The 21522-nt window shown below is 48.9% G+C and overlaps 2 protein-coding genes across 4 annotated transcripts in view; one reads left to right on the plus strand and one right to left on the minus strand.

Annotated features, from left to right (window-relative positions):
• The window catches only part of COL4A1 (collagen type IV alpha 1 chain), a 140703-nt gene extending 138624 nt beyond the window's left edge, over nucleotides 1-2079 (minus strand). Inside the window, exon 1 of the mRNA XM_059685108.1 lies at nucleotides 1946-2079. Within this exon, the coding sequence (XP_059541091.1) occupies nucleotides 1946-2029 (84 nt within the window). The 5' untranslated portion in view covers nucleotides 2030-2079. The remainder of the gene's footprint in view (nucleotides 1-1945) is intronic.
• Nucleotides 1489-21522, plus strand: part of COL4A2 (collagen type IV alpha 2 chain) — a 184728-nt gene continuing 164694 nt past the window's right edge. The window contains exons 1-3 of one of the 3 annotated variants that reach the window (XM_059685107.1): nucleotides 1489-1631; nucleotides 2802-2884; nucleotides 2978-3032. In XM_059685107.1, the coding sequence (XP_059541090.1) occupies nucleotides 2841-2884; nucleotides 2978-3032 (99 nt within the window). In that variant the 5' untranslated portion in view covers nucleotides 1489-1631; nucleotides 2802-2840. The other 2 variants (XM_059685106.1, XM_059685105.1) reach the window with 2 other exon arrangements.

Genomic DNA, 21522 nt, shown 5'->3' on the forward strand with positions numbered 1-21522 from the left:
GTATACCTAACAGCTGATTTTGATAGGAGTTAAGCAAAAAAAAGTTATTGATGGCATGAAAAGTGAGACAATTTTAAATATAACCAGTTATTATTTTTAAATGGATTTTCTTATATACCCATAAGTCATATGCTTCTCTCTGTAATGATACCAAGAAAAAAATATAGTGTAATGATAATATCTGTTAAGTCAATTGGTAATCAGAGGGTGTCCACATGCCAAATCTCTTAAAACACTATGTGATACCTTGAGGGATAGAGCAAAGCTAGTGGACAGGAATGTACTTGGGCTTTAGAGAATAAAAGGAAGTTAAAAAAAAAAAATCCCCGATTCAAGAGTAATGAGTTTTATTCCCCAGGTAGGAACAGGAGTTTCCATAAGTGAGTTCTCATTCCTTAAAGTCCTGTCTCTTTGAACAGCTAGCTCTTACAATTAGCTTCACTTTGTTAATATTATAAATCAGAAACTCTAAAATCTGATTCCAAACATAGGTTCATATTTCTAAGTAGAAAACTTTCTCTCATTGCCATCAGGTTTAGCAATCTCTCCTTGGAAGTGTTACATTTTTGGTCAATATTTCTACAATAAAGTGTTCTGGAGCCTCCTCTTCTGAAAGTAGTTTGTCATCATCACTGGAGAGTGTTTAAATAACTGACTTCAGTGCGAGAGGCTAGCTAGACGCTAGGCTAGGAGCAACAATCTGAAGTTAACTGCTAGTGTAATCATTAGTCCTTTCACTACCCAAGGAAGGCACTGCCAGCAAGAAGTCAAACTCTGGATGATGAGACATGTGTGCATATTCCCAGTTTATTCTGGCATGTAACAGTTAATAATTTATATACAGTGAAGTGGAGTTAGTATCATTCTTCCAGAAGAGAAGTAAAAAAACAAACAAAAAATCTAAGAGCAAGATCAGGATTTGAAACAGTAAAAGAATCAGTGGGAAATGTAGCAAGTAGCAAAATCATTTTAAACATTTGGGGAGGGCAGGGGGTGCTGCAAAATGTGTTTAGAAACGCCACCTTCCCGCGGTTTTGTCTACATGGCTTTGCAGTGCGGAACAGCTGAGGTCTTTATTCTGTCTGAAGGGAAGGAAAAAAGGAAAGAACAACAGAACATCAAGGACAGTCCAGAGCTGGAAGCCGTTACCCCTGCAAACTGAACTCCCAGCTCCTTTCCGGGCAAGCACATAGCCAGAGGAAATGAAAAGTAGGAAAACAATTTGTACACAGAACAATGAGATGGAGTTTCATTTTGGTTTCACACTCAAAAATATAAATGTGGTTATAATTTTTTAAAGTATATATTAATAAAAGGCAACAAGTGGAGTATAAGAACTTTTTAAAGCTGCATTGCAGAAGAGCCCCACTTCTGTTCTTGAGCGTGCTTCAGCAACATAAAAGTCGTGGGAAAGCAAAGATACAGCTGTTTCCAGGCAAACAGCCCAGACTGTTACTGTTCAGCATCAACTACCAGAGTCTCCAAAAATCGAGAGAAACAAACCCAAAGAGACGCCTGGGCACATGTGCGGGGCTCGGAGCGGCGTGGGGAGCGCGTGTCCGCCCCTCCCGCCCCCGACTCACCAGGGCACCCACTGCAGGTGAAGGCGGTGAGCCGCTGAGCGCCCGGAGGTACGAGTTCAAATCCCGCTGACTCCCGGGCACCCTCACCCCATCCCCTGCGCACCCGGTTCTGCTCGCTTGCCCCCCGGCCCTGAGGAGTCCCCTAACTCGCCCCTACCCAGGCCACAACAAAGGAGGCTCCCTAATGGATGTGCGATCGCAGCCCGCAGGGATCACCGGCGGAGACCGGGGAGAGTGCACCTGGCCGTGCCACGAACGGCCCCCGAGGGGCGGGCGGGAGGCTCGCGCCGGGGACAAAGGGGCAGCGCGGGGCGCCCCGGCGCAGGGCGGGGCGCAGGGGAGTCGGGTCGGCCGGGACTCACCTTCGCAGCGGCTCGGCTGCGCTCCTCGTGGAGCAGAAGGGCTGCGGGCAGCAGCAGCAGCCAGACGCCGAGCCGGGGCCCCATGGTGGCGCGCCCGGGGCGGCGGCTGCCGGCGGCGGGCGGTGGAGGACGGCAGGCGGGCGCTCGCGGGCCGCGGAGGGCGGCTCGCTCTCGGAGGCCGGCGCGCGGGCGCGGAGCACCGTCCGGGGCGCGGCGGCTTGCGGCGGAGACCTGAGCGAGGCCAGGCGAGCTCCTCAATTTGTTGGCGCTGCCCCCTCCCCTCGGCGGCGCGCGGGCGGCGTCTCAAAGGGGAGGACCCTGTGGCGCGGGTAAGAGGCGGCGGGAGCGCGCGGCCCCGGGAGTGTGGCTGCCGGCGCACTGGGACGCCAGGGCTCTGCGCTCCGGCTGCCGCGGCGCGACCCTGCGGCTGTCCCCTCGCTCGCCGACCGCACGGAGGGCCGAGGGCGGGCGCGCGGGCCCCGAGGCCGGCGGCCGGGGAGCCTGAGAGGCTGACGCGCTGCTGGGGTGCCGCCGGCGGACGCTTCTGAGCGGCGGAAGCCGGGCCGGAGGTGAGAGCAACCCCGGGACGGGGAGACCCAGGCCGAAGCCACGCACTTGGGGCGCCCTGTGCAGGCTGTTAGGAATGGAAGGGGAGGCTAGGGATCGAGCGGCCGCGGCTTAGCAGCACCAACCGGGGCCTAGGTGGGACGGCCCCTCGTTCTTCTATCTCCGTCACCCCAGCACAGAGGTGGGGGGCGCACCCCACTCTCCCGCGTCTCAGGCGGAGGCGGCGGCGGCTAGGATGCTTCCCTCCCCGGCCCCCGCTCAGCCCGCTTTGTCTCTCCTTGCACGCTAGGAGGGACCGACCCGAGCCCAGGGAGGCTGGACCGGGATCATGGACCGAGACCAGTGCCGGGCGTCCGGCCCTGCCCTGCGGCGGTAAGCGACTTTCTGCCTCTTCCCCGGGTCACTTTCTGGAGTTGCCAAATCGGGGCGCACGCTCACGGCGCTTTTCCTCCCTCTCCCTCCCAGGTGGCTGCTGCTGGGGGCTGTGACAGCGGGGCTCCTGGCCCAGAGCGTCCTGGCGGTAAGTCCTGGCTCCCGGTCACGGGCTTTGATTCGCGCGCCGCGCGGGAGTGTGGTTGGGACGCCCACTGCGTGCTCACCTGAGCCTGTGTGTGTGTGTGTGTGTGTGTGTGTGTGTGTGTGTGTGTGTGTGTGTGTGTGTCCGGGTGTTCCCTATAGCCCCTGCTGAGCCCAGATTCTGAGAAAGCTCGCTTTCCTCCCCAAGGAACTTCTCCGGTTTGCCTTCCCACCATCCATTTGTGCTGTACAAGTGTTGGCCCTTCCACGGGAACCAATCATGTAAAACGTAGCCTTGGCATCCTTTTCCTAAGGTTAGGCAAAGTCCTGGCCTTGGAAGCCAGGGAAGGCTGTCAGTCACGTGGCAATGCGGCGCCTGAGTACCGGGAGAAACGTGTTTATGGAGCTCAGAAGCTAGTGTCTAGTCTAGGACCTAGGTACTGGACCCAAAGACTCTAGGTACTGTACTGTCCTTGGCAGAGTTTGCTTCTTCCTCTGAGAGCCTTTGGGGGGAATGGGCGGGGCGAGGAGGACCACTAGCAACTTTGTATTTCGTTTTAACCTTTGTGATGGAGGACACGATGGCTGGACACTTGGTTTGGCCCTGGCAGAGGCACCGTGGGAGCTGCTAAGGTCCCCCCATGTGACCGTTTACTGTGTGCCCCCCCCCCCCCCAGCAGCCCTGCCATTCGGGCAGCTCTGTCAGGATTGTCATTGCACTGGGGACGGCACTACGGGATTTTATAATTGTGGTTAAATGATAGGAGCCACTTCTACTGAGCTTTACGGAGCATGGCTACACCGCCACCGGTTTGGTGGGTCTCTTCAGTTGAGGACATAAATGTTTAAACTGGTTCGGAACATGTTCTGGACCCCATCCTCTCTATACGCTGTTGGAACATGATTTCTGTCACACCTGGCTTCTCAGGGGACTCCAGGGTCCCTACTCTGGGTAGAGTGCACATAAAGGCCAATGGAAAGCTGTATTTGCAGTTTGATTGAAATTCCATTATTTTCACATTGTTCTGTCCTCGCATAAAGCAGAGATGTTAAAGGCTGTGAGAGAGGAAGAACTACCCTAACTTGGAAAAGAACCTTTAGCCTTACTTTCCTGCAGCCTTCTGCTCCAATTCAGGGATTGGAAAGTCAGAAAGGAAGTCAGAGACTTTGACCGGAACATTCCAGGCCAAGGTTTTTCTTAAGCCTCGGGTCTGTTTCTTCCTTTCTACATGTCCTGATGTAAGAAGATCAAGTATTCTAGATATTTGAGCCTTATGGGTCCTTATGCACATATGACCTCATGGGACTTGGGTCATATTTATAAGGCAGAGCAAAACACATACCCTCAAAAGAAGGACGGGGTTTCTAGAAAGGAAAGCACTGAATCCTGTTGACTCCCTCACCCTCTGGTCCCCTGGAATCACTGTTGGTGATATCAGCGTTTTCCTTCCTGAGGATGGCGAGAGTCCCGGGAATCTTATCTAGGACTGATCCTAAAATTGGTGGACATGGCTTCATGTCCAAATACCTGGGTCCTAAGTGCAGCTCTGTGACGTCTCATAAATCTAGAGCCCTGTCTCCACATTTTGAGCAGGAAGAGAATATTCCTAGCTTCTTACAAAGGCCAGTGAGTACCCCGTTACATGTAATATACCTCTCTGCCTTCCTATAACTGACAGCGGTTCTCAACCTGTGGATTGCGACCCCTTTGGGGGTCAAATGACCCTTTCACAGGGGTCGCCTAAGATCATCGGAAAACACATATATAATTACATATTGTTTTTGTGATTAATCACTATGCTTTAATTATGTTCAATTTGTAACAATGAAATTGGGGGTCACCATAACATGAGGAACTGTATTAAAGGGTCGCGGCATTAGGAAGGTTGAGAACCACTGCTCTAACTTAGATGCTGCAAACTCACCTAAGTCTCTTTGCTCTCTGATCCTTGGATGGGACCAAGCACATTGATTGCCTAGCAGTGCTTCTCAGAGTGTAGTCCATGGACCCCTGTGCTCACCTGCAAAGGCTGGTTAAAAATGCAGACTTCTCATCCGCAGTCTCATCTGCAGACATTCTGATCAGACTTGCTGGGGTGGAGCCTCAGAGTCTGAATTCCCACTTGATGACAGAGTTTTGGAACCACTGAGCTAGAGTATTGTGTTGGGAGACAATGGGACTCACTTGTCAATTTATTTCATGTCCCTGGGCTGTAGATTCTAAATCTAAACAGACAAAATACTTCTGAGTTGTTTTACTAGAAAGCTATTAATAGCGTTATTCAACAGGCATGTCATTGGTGATGCTCAACAATGGATCTCCTACTTATTAACTTCTTACTTCCCACTGGCTTTAATAGCTATTACTCAGAAAATAATTCCTTGCTCCTTAACTATATGCATTAAAATGCCTTTCTTAACTGTGGCAAGTTTAGCTCCTCTCCTGTTTGTGCGCCATGCTCAAGAATCCTGTCTCCTTGCCCATTTGTACCCATTCTTCCCAGGGATAGGTCAGTTCACTGAAAGGGGCTGCTCCTTGTCACTTGAAAAGCTTTGTAGCAGAAACAGCTGCAAATGGTTAGCAAAGGGAATCATTATTGAATGTGTGCTTCCTATGTGCCAATTTGTATGTCTTAATCATTCCGAGCCTCATAGGAAAACACACCTCTGAGGTAGGTAACTATTACCAATGGGAAACAGAGGCACAAAGAGCTTCAAGAACTTGCCCAAAGTCTCTCTATAAGTAGCAGACATGAGGTTTGAACGGGACACGTGCTCACTGCACTCAGCTTCCCGGCATCAGACTGTAAGTCAGTAGTGCAGGTGCTCCTAAGTTCCAGTATTTGTCTCTAGTTGTGCTGCTTTCTCCTTGCTCTTAACTGTGACTAGCAGTGTTGTGTTGGGAGCCTGGTTCCTAGGAAGGAGACCCCCCCCCCAACTTTGCTCTGAAGAGCAGGAGCCCAGTGTAAGGGAGAAGCAATATGATCAGGTGTCCAAAGGAGAAAAGGAAGCACAAATCCCGTGGAGCGGCCTGGGCCCAGGACCCAGTGTAAATACGTGCAACCATGGGTAGCACTCGCTGTTTGTTGTTCAGGTTGCCTTCCCTGAAGATGCCCTCCTTTGAATGCAGTGCCAAGGTGCTGCGTGTATGTGCAGAGGCCCCTTCCTAAAAGCAAGTCTGCATAGTGGTTACTGGCCCACACTCTGAAGGCAGGCTGCCTGGGGGCCTTTCCCAACTCCACAGCTGATGAGCTGCTGCCTCCCCTGGCACTCACCAAACCCCTATGTCCTGCAATAGGGATGTTGCCAATGGTACCCACCTCTAGGGTGGGGATGTCAGATGAGTGGATGTGTGTGAAGTCCCTGGAGGGTGACACGGCAGAGCAAGAGCTCTAGGTGTCTGCTGGGCCTGTGTCAGGGAAGGTCTCCACAGCAGCATGCTCTAATGTTCAGGAGCCTTACAAGCAAAAGCACTCACTGCAGCCCCTGCTGAACATTGTTAGTTATCTTAAGAGATGGGGCAGCAGCCTTGAAGATCTAAGGGACCAGTTCTGTGTGATTCTGGAAGGAAGAGAATTCCAGAGAACAAAGGCCTTCTTTCCCTTAGGTTAAATATGCAGGGGGCCTGAGCTGACCTCATGACCTAGCTGGAGAAACAGGCCCCAGACTCTAGATTCTCATAAGTATCAGGGTGTGGCCCCGTGCGCCCCAGGAAATGCTGGGCTCCTGGCTGCCTTCAGCACTAGCTTCAGTTTCCAGGGTGCTTTCTAGGAATTCAGGCCCTGGAAAATTCACTTGAAAAATTACCCTCCTGCATGCCGCCATACCTTTCCCTCCCCCCAACCAAAAAACAAGAAAAGAAAAAGCAGCAGCAGAAGCAGTATGTTCTAAAGATTTTCTCTTCTCCTCTCAATCGGTTTATTGAAAAATTGTAAAAAGTGTATAGTGACCAGAGAACATCCATCCTGATTTAAAGGAATTATAGAGTATGTGAAAAACTATCTATGTGCTGTCAGAACTGGTCTGTGTTCATGAAAATTTCAGAGAGTCTTCAAAATACGATGGCAGCATCTTGTGGGTTAATAAATTGATCTGTATCATTGTTTTACTGGGGGGAAAAGAAAAAAAAATGTATGGTGCTAAGATGCTCCCCAGGCTCTAGTTAAGAATCGTGGAGAACAGTTCTTTCCCAGAATTCCCCAGAGTAGTCCTATTGTTTTAAAACCGGGACCCCTACGAAAAAGGGAAACATCACAAGGCTCCTTCTTAATGGAAAAACAAGCATATCTCAGGGGGCAGGTAAAGCAGTCCTCCCTGGCGGCTTGTCGGACTTGGCCGCCGTCACTAACGCCAGGGGCTCATCCCAGCATCTCAGAACTAGATGTAGGTAGGAAGGGAGGACGGGGAACATGGCTCTAGCACTGTAGGTGGGTATATTTGGAACCAAGAGGGGGGGGGGAGGGGAGAAATTCAAATAAAAAGTTGTAGAATAGAAAATAAAACGACTAAAATAATAAAAATCAAAGGATTGTCTGTTTTTCTGAAGAGAGGGTAAAAAAAATGGGTGACACTCTCCAATTAAATAATAGAGAAAAGTTGAAGGAAAATGAAAAGGCAGTGAACATATAGCGTTTCAACATTATGTCTGATAATAATTATGTCACTATGTAAAAGATGGTTTTGAAATGTCTTGTTCTTTTAATGTGAAAAAGAATATTTATCTGTGACTAGAGGACTTCAGAGAAAGCTCTGAAATTGGCCCCTCCCTGTATCTGCTGGTATCCGCTGGTAGGTGAAGTCTGGAACCCCAGATTTAGGGGAGTCAGCTTGTAAACCAGGCCATCTGTGCAGTAGCTGGTGGCCTCTGGAGCCAAGGACTGCACAGTAGTCTTGGGGAACAAGAAGGCCTCCTGCCCACCTGGCTACTCACTGGCTGTTTGTAGTGACCCAGGGCAAGTCACTCAATGCTTTGGTTCTGTTGTGTGGTGTCAGTGCTGGGGGGCTCCCGGTTATGGTGTCAGTGCTGGGGGGCTCCCGGTTATGGTGTCAGTGCTGGGGGGCTCCCGGTTATGGTGTCAGTGCTGGGGGGCTCCCGGTTATGGTGTCAGTGCTGGGGGGCTCCCGGTTATGGTGTCAGTGCTGGGGGGCTCCCGGTTATGGTGTCAGTGCTGGGGGGCTCCCGGTTATGGTGTCAGTGCTGGGGGGCTCCCGGTTATGGTGTCAGTGTGGGGGGCTCCCGGTTATGGTGTCAGTGCTGGGGGGCTCCCGGTTATGGTGTCAGTGCTGGGGGGCTCCAGGTTATGGTGTCAGTGCTGGGGGGCTCCCGGTTATGGTGTCAGTGCTGGGGGGCTCCAGCTTATGGTGTCAGTGCTGGGGGGCTCCCGGTTATGGTGTCAGTGCTGGGGGGCTCCCGGTTATGGTGTCAGTGCTGGGGGGCTCCAGGTTATGGTGTCAGTGCTGGGGGGCTCCCGGTTATGGTGTCAGTGCTGGGGGGCTCCCGGTTATGGTGTCAGTGCTGGGGGGCTCCAGCTTATGGTGTCAGTGCTGGGGGGCTCCCGGTTATGGTGTTAGTGCTGGGGGGCTCCCGGTTATGGTGTCAGTGCTGGGGGGCTCCAGCTTATGGTGTCAGTGCTGGGGGGCTCCAGCTTATGGTGTCAGTGCTGGGGGGCTCCCGGTTATGGTGTCAGTGCTGGGGGGCTCCCGGTTATGGTGTCAGTGCTGGGGGGCTCCCGGTTCTGGTGTCAGTGCTGGGGGGCTCCCGGTTCTGGTGTCAGTGCTGGGGGGCTCCCGGTTATGGTGTCAGTGCTGGGGGGCTCCCGGTTATGGTGTCAGTGCTGGGGGGCTCCCGGTTATGGTGTCAGTGCTTGGGGGCTCCAGCTTATGGTGTCAGTGCTGGGGGGCTCCCGGTTCTGGTGTCAGTGCTGGGGGGCTCCCGGTTATGGTGTCAGTGCTGGGGGGCTCCAGCTTATGGTGTCAGTGCTGGGGGGCTCCAGCTTATGGTGTCAGTGCTGGGGGGCTCCAGCTTATGGTGTCAGTGCTGGGGGGCTCCCGGTTCTGGTGTCAGTGCTGGGGGGCTCCCGGTTATGGTGTCAGTGCTGGGGGGCTCCAGGTTATGGTGTCAGTGCTGGGGGGCTCCCGGTTATGGTGTCAGTGCTGGGGGGCTCCAGTTGAGCTGGAGAGCCAGAACTGAGCACACAACACACTCACACCTGCCGCAGGCCCTTCCCTGAGCTGAAACCGCGGAGATGAGCTGGCTCTCGTCCCCCAGCTGGCATAGGAATGTAACATTGGGAATAGTAAGGCTTTTCCAGGAAAGCATTTGGGCTGCTCCAGGATATGACTTTAAAGTAAATATGCTGCATCAGGCTTTTTATCTTTTTGTCTTCGTGAGAAGCTTCTGGAATTCAGTGAATGGAACTTAATCGGCTAAGATGAGAGAATGGGCAGAGCATTTGGTGGCTACCTATTGCCACTCCTCTCATATCTGCTTGCTCAGTTAATGAGCCTGTCCTGGGACAGATGAAGGTCTGAATGACTCACTAACTTTGATTTCATGGGCTTCCCTGTGGTGTGATTTTTCTTTTGATTATTCATGAAAGGAAAAGGGGATATCTAATCTTAGGGAGACCCACGGCATGTAGTCCAATTCCAGCCATGTGGTCAGGGAGTGAATTTCAAAGGAAGTACAAGTCTCCAGCAGCTCCCCCTGCAAGCTCTGCCCTACCCAGCAGACACTAAGGCCCTGAGTGCCTGGGTCTGGTCTCCTCATGTTGGTACCTCCCTGTCTCCCGCTGCTCGAGGCAGACTGCTGATGCGCACTGGGCGTTCTGTTAGCTTGTGTTCTGCTGCCTTGAATGAGTCTGCCTTTTGAAGCAACAAGTTCTTTTGTTTAAAAAAAAAAAAAACAGAAATAAAAGGGGGGAGTATAGTACAGCATTCTGGAAGAGAGAAAATAACATTAGTGGGAAAGCTGGCAAAATTCTCATAGAGTCTGTAATTAATGTAATCATGTCAATTTCTAGTTCTGATGAAATGTGCCAAGGTAATGTAAGATGTTGGCATAGCATCATCTTGTCTGGCCAAAGGGTATAGAGGACTCTTTGCACTATCTTTGCAACTGTTCTGCAAACCTGCTCTTGGAAGCCAACGACAGTCACATTTGGTGCACATAAGCCAGACAGACAAGTGCAAAGAAAAAGCTGAGAAGCAGAAAGTCTGAGGCCAGTGGGCAGCAGATGTGGCAGGCACGAGGAAAATATGGCTCCCATTCTCTTCTCTAATAGACTAAGTAAACAAAAGGCATTCCTGTATGCTTGGAAATATAGCAGAAGTGGCCCTATCAGGGAGAAAGGGCTTTTGTCCCCCTCACTTGGGGGGAGCGCTGTGTGAAGAGAGAGGAGGAAAGGCATCCCAAGGGAGTTTCCACAGCTCAGCATCCAGTAGGAGGTCTGCAGTGAACTGCAGTAGCCTCCCTCTTCTTGACCGACTGACCGGGCAGGGAAAACGGATGCAAGTTGTTTCCTGAGCTTGCAGTGGCATGGCGGGATTGCATGATGGTGTTACTGCCAAGGAGACAATAAACGTGAATGCTCACACCTCTAGCCCTTGCTGATTTGTCAGGCCAGAGTTTGTAGATGCTGTATGGAAAAAGGGAGACCTCCCCCACTTTCTTGCATGCCTAGAATACTGGATGGGTAGCACGAAAGTGGCTCTGCTGGGATGTCCAGTGTCCCTGTGCCCCACCTCCACACGCACTCCCTACAAGCCATTATGGTGGAATTTGGAGTTAGCAATCTCCACGTTGCCCCAACTTCTGTTTCAGTTATGGGCTGGGGAAAAAGGGCCAGAACAAGGATGGCCCATGGCCAGTGGCTATTGCCTCACACTTTTGCCTCTGTCACCACCCTGCAGGAACAGAGCAGCCTCTGTCCCCTGGCCTTTCCAATTCTGTTTTGTAGCTGGCTACATACACACCCTATCTCCTCTCTGGAGCTTGTGGCCCTTGTAACATGAAGGGCACCCTGCCCTCTCACCTATTAGAGTACCCATATGGCAGATGTCAGAATGCCTGTGCCTGGCTAGGCCCTCTGCCCTTAGAATTGAGACCCATTCAAGAATCTAATTGCCCTCTCAAGCTCCTAGGACTTTTAATTATCATCAGAGATCAATGATTTCAAGTCATCATTCATAACTTATATAGACATTAAACATTGGTCTCACTCTTCCTCAAGGGCAATTACTGCTCCCACAATCCAAAGATGAGGACATGTTCCATTGTCCCCCTCCCCCCAGGATTTGTTCAGTACATTGTATGCTCCAGGGCCTGAAACACAGTGAGAATTCCGTGAAGTGTCTGTCCCATAAATGAGCGAAGATGTCAGTTGGAAATGAGATAGTTGAAAGTGTTCAAACTAATCTTCTGGATGAGGAATGCAGTCATGGAACAACTAATAAAAGATGAGATAAAAATGTAATTTTTCTCACTGTGGGGTTTTGGGGTGTTTTTTTTTTCCAAATTAAATGCTTCCCGCTCTGGATAAAGCTAGCTGTATATGATGATAAAAGGAGCATTGATCCGTCTATGAAAGATTTGCATTTTTTCCTAGGGATTGTTTCAACCCCACCCATAAAATTCCTCTGCTGCTGCTTTTGCCCAGGTCTGTGATCTCCGTGTGGGAATTACAGAAGAATTTGTGTTATTGAGTTACATGCACTGACTTTCTGGTACCTGGTAGAAATTACATAACTGTTTTTCTGCATGTGGAGCACTTTGGGCTCTGTGACTCTGCGAAGTGATGTGGGCCCGTGAGAACAGAGGAAAGGGCTTCTGCTGGCGGACGGGATCAAAGACGCATGCTCCCTGGGAGGCCTCGAGGCTCTGGTTTGTCCATTAAAGAAAAGAGACGCTGATTAGCAAGGACTGTACAATAATTGCAAACTGGTGTCAGGAAGGGGGTACGCAGGAAACAGACCAGCTCCGTGGGACCTGCTCCCTCCTCTGCCCTTACCTCGCAGACACTGGCTCCAGATTGGAGACAAGGAAGGGGACCTCCAAGAGGGTCTTTGTGAGGTCCCCGGGGATCAACATAAGAAACACTAACCACTGAAGGTGCTTCTAGCGTTCCCGGTCCCCCAGGGACAGCTGAAATATCCCACAGGAGCAACAGCAACTCCCTTTAGTGAGCACCAGGAACTAATCTCAGCTGCTGACACACAGTAGCTGCTAAAGGCCCACAACTCTGCAGTTATCCCACTTTAGAGATGTGCAGAGCGAGGCGCACACAGGTTAGGGTACTTGTTAAGGTCAATAAGGAATAAAGTTGGGAATGAAGCCCAAGACTCGCTGATTCCAAAGCCTCTGCTCTTAACCACTGTGCAGGCTGTGCAGACTATGAATGCTTGTGTGCATATTTAAAATCCACAAGGTGCTGAGCATATAAAATATATCCACTTATATCTAAATAGAATGTATACCACATGTAAAATATGCGTGTATTATTTATCTACATGGAATTTATAGAGATAGATGTTAGATACACATAAATGATAGATGGCAGATGTAGATAATAGATGACGATAGTTGGAAGAAAGAGAGAACTAGAGAACATGGAGCACACATATGCACCCACATGCACACAGGGCCTTTGGGTGCTCCTGGCTCCTTTTTCTACAAGGGCTGCCCAGGGAGGGGACATAAGCATGACTGTCTCTAGGGAGCTTAGAGTCCCGTTTGGGTCTATGGAGAGGCTGCCCTGTGCATGTAGATGACTGAGGAGCTTGTGGACGCTGAGAGACTAAAGAGGCTGCACTCAGGAGAAGTCCACATGGATGACCACAGAAGGCATGAGAGTGGGCAAGGGGGAATCCGAGAGGCAGAACTGGTTTCCTGCGGAGCTCTCCTTCTCCAGGTCCTTTTTGAAATGCCAGGCCATGAAGGTGTATTGCTTCGTAAAGGGGAGAGGGATGTGTGAGCACAGCATTATTAACTCAGAGCACATGGAGAGGCTCTTGGAAGATTGTCAGTCCAAACTTGGAGAAAAATTTACTGAAACCCCCTGGGGAGAAAGGGACTGTCCCACAATTATCTTAGCTCTGCAGGAGACCTCCATGGTCAGCAGTGGAATGATGTCAGAATCCATTTTTTCCTGGGACAAAGCCAACTTCCTTATATTGGGGCTGCTCTGACTGCTGTGTTGTTTATTTTAATGTTTTTCATTGGCATGTCCCATATGCCAAAAGGTAGACAGGGGTGGCCTATTAAAGAGTTGGAGCATCTGGGTTTGAGTCCAAAGATTGGGGAAAGCCACTTCCTGTCTGAGCTCCTTTTCTTCAAGTGTGAAACAGGGATGCTGATAATCATGTCACAGGCTCATAGTGAGATCATTAGGTGAACGTGTCCAGTTCTACTAGGAATAATGTTCACTCACAAGTTATATACATCAGTTCTGTCATGGGCTCAGGTCTGGGTCCCAGAGCGAGGACAGGCCAGGAGCAGCGGGATTGGAGAGTTCTGAGCACACACACGTGTGTGAGGGGTGGGGAGTAGGAGTTGTCCAATTGTGTGACCAAAATTTTTAAGTTAAATATATCATCTGGGATTGTCCATGTACAGAAGTAGAGAGCAACCACTGTTTTGAGACCTAGTTTCTCTCTCCTTTGACTAGATCAGACTTTCGGTACCACAGATTTCACATGTGATTGTACTCATCAGTGAACACCTGCAGAAGCCCCCTCAAGAGTTAGACCCTGCTGTTCAGAGGGGAATCCTAAAGGAAGAGCAGGACCACGGCATGGGTTTCACGAGGAATAAAGCCAGCTTGGGTCTTGGGTTGGAAACTTGCTTTTGCTACCTCAGCTGCGTAACTTTGGACAAGTTATTTAGCTTTTACGCTTTCATTGCATTTCTAAAACTGGACTAAAAATAGTTCTACCTCCTAAGTGTGCTCTGAGGAGAAAAGAAGACATTGCATGTAAAGATCTTCGCAATCTCAGCATTGTAGTGCTTGCTGAATGTTAGCTAGTGCCTACTTGGTTTTAGGTTTTGAGTGTGTGTGTTTGTATGTGTGTGTGTTTTAATCAAATATGGATCTTCATGCTCAAATCATAAAAACATTTTTTTTTAAAGCAAAAACCCTTGAAGCTACAGAGAGAAAAGTTCAAGTGTTACTAGAGTTTGGGGGAAAATTATTGCGGGCCTCATTGCCATGCCCGGGTGTTCTCTGTATGTGGCTGTCAGGCAGGGAGAGGCGAGTGTGCCCAGCAAGGCACAGCAGGGCAGAGGAGGATGTGGCATGGGTGCACCAGCCAGCAAGACTGAAGGGATGCAGGAGGAAGCTGGGGTAAGATCCTGCCATCTTCATAGTGCCTGTGGTGCCCCAACGCTGAGCTGTGGACAAGCTCACCAGTGCACACACGGTTCACATGGCGAGATGGGTGCAGGGGCATCTTCCCACTGCCTTTGGACAGTTGGTTTCTTTTTCATACATTTGAGAAATGCCAGCAAAACCTTTTAGTTTTAATCAAAGTTAGGTTAAGGTGTGACTAAACTATTTCCAGAACAAGTGGAAAGGCTTAAAAACAAAGAACATCTTGTTCAAATAATTCTGAAACCCAAGTACGATTTAACAAAGCAAGAAAACTCAAGAGGTTTTGGTCTGGCAACATGGCATAGAAAACACCCAGTCGAATCTTAGGAGAGAACTTCTTTCTTGAAAGGGCAGAAGGGAACCCCCCTTACCCCCTCCCCCTGCCCTTACCATTTCCTAGCAGGGCATTAGCAGTACACAGTGTCTGCTGTGGTCCCACAAGTCAGGATAAACTGGACACACACACATACCTGTTTCCTTCTGGGCACCCAGGAGAGCAAGGCCAGTGGGTGGACTCAGACAGGAAGATTCCAGCTAGAAATTCCATGGAGGAAAACCACCTCCTTCCCTTTCTTCCTTACTTAGTCATTGTCTTCATTGTAACAACTGTCCAAGTACAGTCAAGGGCCAAGTAGGGGCCTGAAATAGTTTCTTTTCCTATCTAAAAACCACCTTCCTTTTCTGCCAACTCTCACCATGGTTCCCTGCCCACCACCCCCAGCTCTCAAGGCAGTCTTAGCTCAGACAGGATTTCCTTCGTCACAGTCATCTGCTTTTTCTGGTCCAGTCTCCCCCTCCCGTTGCAAAACAAGGAATATTAACAGCAAGTAGTCCAAAATGATTTGTAAACCTTATGCCAAAACATATAGACATCAGTTTCTGTGTGCGCTTACCAGCGTCAAGAGGCCAGAATTTGGAAAAATAAATGGTTTCTTGCTAGGTCACCTGATAACAGTGAGTTGTCAGCTATCTACCTTGGCTTTTGTGAAATTGCAAAAATGCAAGCACATTCATTTTAATCGCATATCTAAAAAAGCTGCAAAGTTAAAACAAAAATGTCAATTTTAGCAAAAGTCATTCATGTTTTAGATGAAGGCTGGTAGAAGGATGGGTCAGGTTAATCACATTTCCTGCGGTTACTGGGTCTGGTTCCCAACCTCACATAAGAACAGACCTTCGAGGCATGACAGGAAACATTCTTTCAAAGCCTGAACAGATTTCCTGGGGTCTGGAAGGAGAATGTAGTCTTTAAATTCTCCCAAATGATTCTAGGAAAAACCAGAGCAACCCAATTATAGGAACAATGCAGATAATCAGTTCTGCTCTTGATTAAAATGGAAACTCAAATCACTCAGGGAGGGAAGTGTGCACAGAACCAGTTAAGTGAGCCCAATTCAGCCCTTCACTCCACCCCCTCTCCCCCAATCTATTTGTATATTTGTAAGTACAAGTTCTCTCTCTCTCTCTCTCTCTCTCTCTCTCTCTCTCTCTCTCTCTCCCCTTCACCCCCTCCCTCCCTCCCTCCTAGAAGTGTAGCAATACTAGTAATACTAGCAGCAGCACTCTACTGTCCCTTTCCAATTAAATTGATCTTGCCAGGAGGTAGAAGACCAAGATTATTCTCTCCCTATTCATGTCAGTGGAGTCCCAGCAAAGAAGTTGGGGGGAAAGTAGTAAAATATTTCCTTACAGATCCTAATTTTCTCTTTTTCATCCCTGTTCCAAAATTTCTTTGCTGAGACCCTGTGCTCTTCTAGATCTAAAACTTTGCTTAAAAGAAAATCGATCTGAAATTATCTACATGCAGAATTTGCCTCTGGTTTTCTATGAAACCAGTGGACCTTGGCCCGGCAGGCCTTTAGGATCACCTGGGAAACTTTGTAGTAGGGTGATGTCCCGACCCTGCTCTTCAGATATTCTGAGTGAGCTGCTCTGGGGTGGGACCAGGCAACTATAGCTTCCACCTGGATTAAGCAGGGATTGTCTGCCTGGGCTGAACATGGCAGTCGCCTGAGGAGTGTTCCATAACGCTGGTGCCCAGTCCATCCCCTGGAGCTACTGGGATTTATTCTAGTTCCTCAGATGACTGTAGAGGAATTTAAAGCCCCTATGGAGACTAACTTCGCCCTTTAAGGTCAGGAGGACTATTTGCCATGCTCACCGGGAGGTTCTGCTTCTCTGATCCTGGACTCTCTATCCACCAAACACAGCCCGTGCCCTGGGAACATCCTATCCCCTTTCGCAAAGTGGGGAGGCCTGGCTGGCAAGTACACAGCCCAGGGACCTCTCCAGCCACCGGGCGCCCCCACTCCTGGGCTGGGATTTGTGGGTGATATCTTTATCCTCCAACAGGATCGGTCTGTTATCTGCTTCTCACCTGATTGGAATTTAATGTTCTAGAAATAAATGACTTACCACTTAACTTTACTCCAGAGGGGGAAGAAAATGAGATCAGTCATGCTCATTCTTTTTTTTTTTTTAATCCAAACATTCTTTACTTAAGAGGTAAAAGCAGGTAAGGATAGTGTTGATTCTGTCTAGAGATTCTAGAACAAGGAATGGCTGGACAGCACTGATACTTCAAATAAATGAGAAGGTTGGTTCCCCTAGAACAAAATCTAACCCCAGGACCATTGGCTTCTGTTTGGTATAAAAACAAGAAAGCAAAGCCAGACCAGTGTCTCATAGGAAAATAAGTGTATTTAAAAGGAGATTATATAAATATATTTCATCAAGTTTTTCAAGTGGCTTTTTCTTTTTTCTATCATACCATTTACAGAATCTTTATTCTTCTAATTCTTGAGTTAAGGAAAAAAGACAAAGGAAGGTTGTTGATTCAGTGAACAGTTTTGTCTTCTTGTTGGCTTGTCCCCTTCATTGGGTTCATTAGCTGGAGTCTAAGAATCAACAGAAAGAAAGACTTCATGAGGTTTTTCTTAGTTCCTCACATTTAAAAAAAATTATTTTAGATCTTTATTTGTAAGCATTCCATGTGTTAAAAAAATAGGTAAATTTCCTGAAATAAAAAAATAAAATCTTGATACACTAGTCATACATTACATATACAACAAATACAGTGATTGTGAACTAATCATTTGGAACCAATCTTATTAATGTCACTTCAGGTCTCATATACGTAGTGCAAACTGTGTTGATTCTTTTATAACTGTTTTTTTAACCGTGGCAGATACACATAACACAAAATTTACTATCTTCACCCGTTTTAAGTATACAGTTCATAGCATTAAGAACATTTTCATTGTTATGCAACCAGCCTTACCATCCATCTCCGGAACTTTTTCTGTCATCCCAAACTGAATCTCTGTCCCCATTAAAAACAGACCACCCATTTCCCCTTCCCCAGCCCCTCATAATGTCTATTCTACTTTCTGTTCCTTGGAGTGAACCTATTTTAGGGGCTTCATGTAAGTGGAATCACACAATATTTGTCCTTTTGTAACTGGCTTATTTCACTTAGCGTTATGTCTTCAAGGTTCATCCTTGTGATAGCATGTGTGGTAGTTTCCTTCCCATTTGAGGCTGGATAATATCCCTGTACTTTTTTAAGTTATTATTTTAAAGCTCAGTTTTGTTTTCTTGGTTGATAGGTTTTGATGGTTAATGTCAGGTTTAGAAGAAGTGACTCACAGCTCAAACCAAAGGGGCACCTGGGCCAGTTGGCCATGGGTCCTCTCCCTCAGACTCGGTTTCCCCACTCCTGCATGGCTCCTCTTGATGTGTGTCTTGCTTTCTGGCAAATGTTGACCACTCCCTGATAGAGTGGACTCTGAGTGTGCTGGTGTTAGTTTCCTGTAGGCCAGTGGTCGGCGAACTGAGGCTCACGAGCCACATGCGGCTCTTTGGCCCCTTGAGTGTGGCTCTTCCACAAAATACCACGTGCAGGCATGTACAGTGCGATTGAAACTTCATGGCCCATGCGCAGAAGTTGGTATTTTGTGGAAGAGCCACACTCAAGGGGCCAAAGAGCCCCATGTGGCTCATGAGCCACAGTTTGCCGACCACGGCTCTAGGCCAAGCATGGATATGCAGGTGTGAAGCTTAGGAGCAAGGCCTGGGTTGGAGATACAGCTGAGGTCGTCACAGATTCGGTGCCTCTCCTACGGCCATGGGACTGCACAAGCTTCCTCGGGAAGAAAATAGGGAATGGAAGCCTCCAGATGAGGGAACCAGGAGGGGGGCAGGAGAAGCTGTAACTTGGAAGCCTGGCGAGGAGACTGTCTACGGGAGGGTCCTGAGGTCAAGCTATCAGATGCCACCAAGGCTAAGTCTTGCCCATGGGTTTATCAAATTAGAGATCCCTAGGCCCCTCTCTTCTCACAGTGCTGGGGTCACAGATTCAGTGTGTTGGAGAAACTCCAGGACATGGAGAAGTGGAGACAGGGAGTCTAAACTACTCTGATCAGGGTCCACCTCTAGCCACAGCTCTTCCTCCTTTCTGCTGGACTCCGGCTCCTGGAGGGGTCAGAACATGTCTCATGCATCATTGTGTGTCTTCCCCCGGCCCTGGCACAGTGACCTGCCCAGCGGTGCTTAAAGAACTTTATTAAATTATATGTTATGTAACCATTCCATGGGAAGGCTTAAGATATTTCAGGTTTCTAAACACACGAAAATGGTGGCATGATCAGAAGGCTGCCAGGGCCGCCTGGGCAAGGTCAGCTGCTCAGGAGGGAGGACACCCAGAGGCAGGCTCAAAGAAGGGACCCCTTTTCAATGTTTCAGTCTGACACGTTGAGCCCAAGCTCTCATTTTGCACCACCTCCCCCCCCACCCCCCCACCCCCAGCTGCCGAACTATCTCTCAGTCTTAGAGGAGCAAATAGACAAACATGTTAATCCTGGGAAAACCTGGAATTCTATGGTGGGCGCGGAGGTGACATTTCTCAAAGAGTTTGAGAACCTGTAGCCATATCACTGGTTTAGATCCCAAAGATAGGATGGGTTTGCTGGTTATTCTGCCTTTTCTCTTCTGCATACTCTGTTTGGGGAACTGTCAGCAGGTTCTGATCCAAGGCCCAGGAGGAGGAGAACATCTGTGTGAGAGGAGGCTGCCTGTCTGGAGATGTTGGGATGCTGCGTGGATACCTGGCACCAGTCTTGCTCTGTGCTTTTTCTTTTCTAAGTCAGTTGTGTTGATTAGGTCTCTTTAAAAATACCCGTTCCCCTGCAGTTGTGAAACCCAGGGTTTAAATGAGTGAGTGACATGGGAGCTGTGGGCCAATTGGAGGGTCTCTCTCCCAGGTAGAGAAACCCGGTGACAATGGCTCAGAGGTGTCTTCTCTTCCCACCCCTCTGTGCTCATAATGGGAGGGCACGCAGGGATACAGTAAGAAACTCCCAAAGGAAAAAGGGCTTATTTTTCCCCAAAACCTGAGCATGGCCCCATGAGTCCTATGAGGGCAGGGACCAGGTCATGGGCATGCTGACTCTCCGGTACCCAGTGCAAGGTTTAGCTGGGATCTGACTCACAGGACAGACAGACACCAGCAGAAGGGAAGAAAGCAGGAAAGTCGGGAGTCCTGGTCAGAACCAACACTAAGTGTTTGGGGCCCTTTTTGTTCAGAATCACAGCACAAATCATTATGCTCAGTGCCATCCCTCAGAACTATGCACCTGAGGTCAACTGATGAGGAGTTCTTTCATCGTCTTCACTCGGTTTAAATTGCTGGATTAAAAACTACTGGGGTAGACAGACGTTGGCTTATCTACAAAATCAAACTAAGGCAAAATATGCTTCCACTGCAAGACAGAGTGCCAAACTATTTCATAGCCTGCATTTTCTTTTTCTCTTGAGCTTCAGCCCCAAAGGGAAGTCAGGCATTTGGCCAATGAGCAGTCTATGGACTGAGTTGAACTTTTTCTGGAGGGCAGAAGAGGTCGGCCAGTGACCTCCTTTGTGCTTCCGGAAACTCAGCTTCATGGTCTAACGAGAGTAAGAATATGGAAAGTGAACCAATGACTGAAATCACACCGTCCGTGGGAATGGGCGGTGGCCATCAATCAAAATCCCCCAGTTAGCAAGCGAAGGGATAACTGGACTTGCTCTTTCAAGAGTCTCACCCTACTGGGCCCAAGATAGTGAGAAGATTTAAGGGAAAGGGTGCTGGCCTGAGAAGTTACTGTCTCCTGTAAACTCTGATCCCTAACAAGGAGTGAGACCTACAAGTAGGTGATGACTTCTCACCTGGATGCCTGAGAAACCAAATCAGACAAAACTCCCCAGTCCTGGCTGAATCTGCAAAGTAGGTGATGACTTCTCACCTGGATGCCTAGAAACCAAATCAGACAAAACTCCCCAGTCCTGGCTGAATCTGCAGAGCCGGGCCAGAGCAGTGCTGTGCAGACCCCAGACCTGATTCAGCAGATGCAGATTCAGCAGATCAGGGCGGGACTTGAGACTCTGCATTTCCAATCCACTCTCCAGGGATGGGATGCCGCCGGTCCGGGCCCACAGTTTGGGGAGAAGTCCTAGACAGTGTTTCTGCGGTTCTGTTTTTCCTTAGAATAGTCGCTTCCTATAAATTGATAGAATGTGTAACCAGGGCTTGCTTGCCCATCTTGCCCATGGAATGACCTGCCAGTCTCTGAAATGTTATAGGAATCACACCAAAACTTGTACAGGCAAGTTTTGAAAAGCCCTGGGAGAGAAAGAGCATTTTCATCTGCTGGTCTCTAGAAGTGTTAGGGAATTTCTCCTCTACAAAGCAGTTTATCTTTTGACATGTGGGGCCGAGGCTTTGGGGACATGTCCGACCTGAGAGCAAGTTCGCCCCTTGCAAAAACAGCCTGTGAGAGGAGCAAGGAGAAGGCATGGGAGAAGGGCATCATGGCCTATTTCACGAAAACCCACTTACTCCCATAAAAGTGGGTCTTCTTCACACCATCAACCTTAGCTCATCATCTGAACAAAGTTTAAAACTAAGGTGTATCTAGTGATCAGAAATCAGCACATTTCTGAATAACTGTTTAGAACCAATTATTAGAAACAAACAAACTAACAAAAAACCAATACTCCTGCTTCATGGAGAGTCTCCTTGAAGCCTGTTTCCTTTTGAAATGAAGTTGAAAGCACAGCTCCCTCACCCCCACCCTCAGTTATCTTTCTACA

The sequence above is a fragment of the Myotis daubentonii genome, chromosome 2, assembly GCF_963259705.1.
Source record: "Myotis daubentonii chromosome 2, mMyoDau2.1, whole genome shotgun sequence".
Classification (NCBI taxonomy): Eukaryota; Metazoa; Chordata; class Mammalia; order Chiroptera; family Vespertilionidae; genus Myotis; species Myotis daubentonii.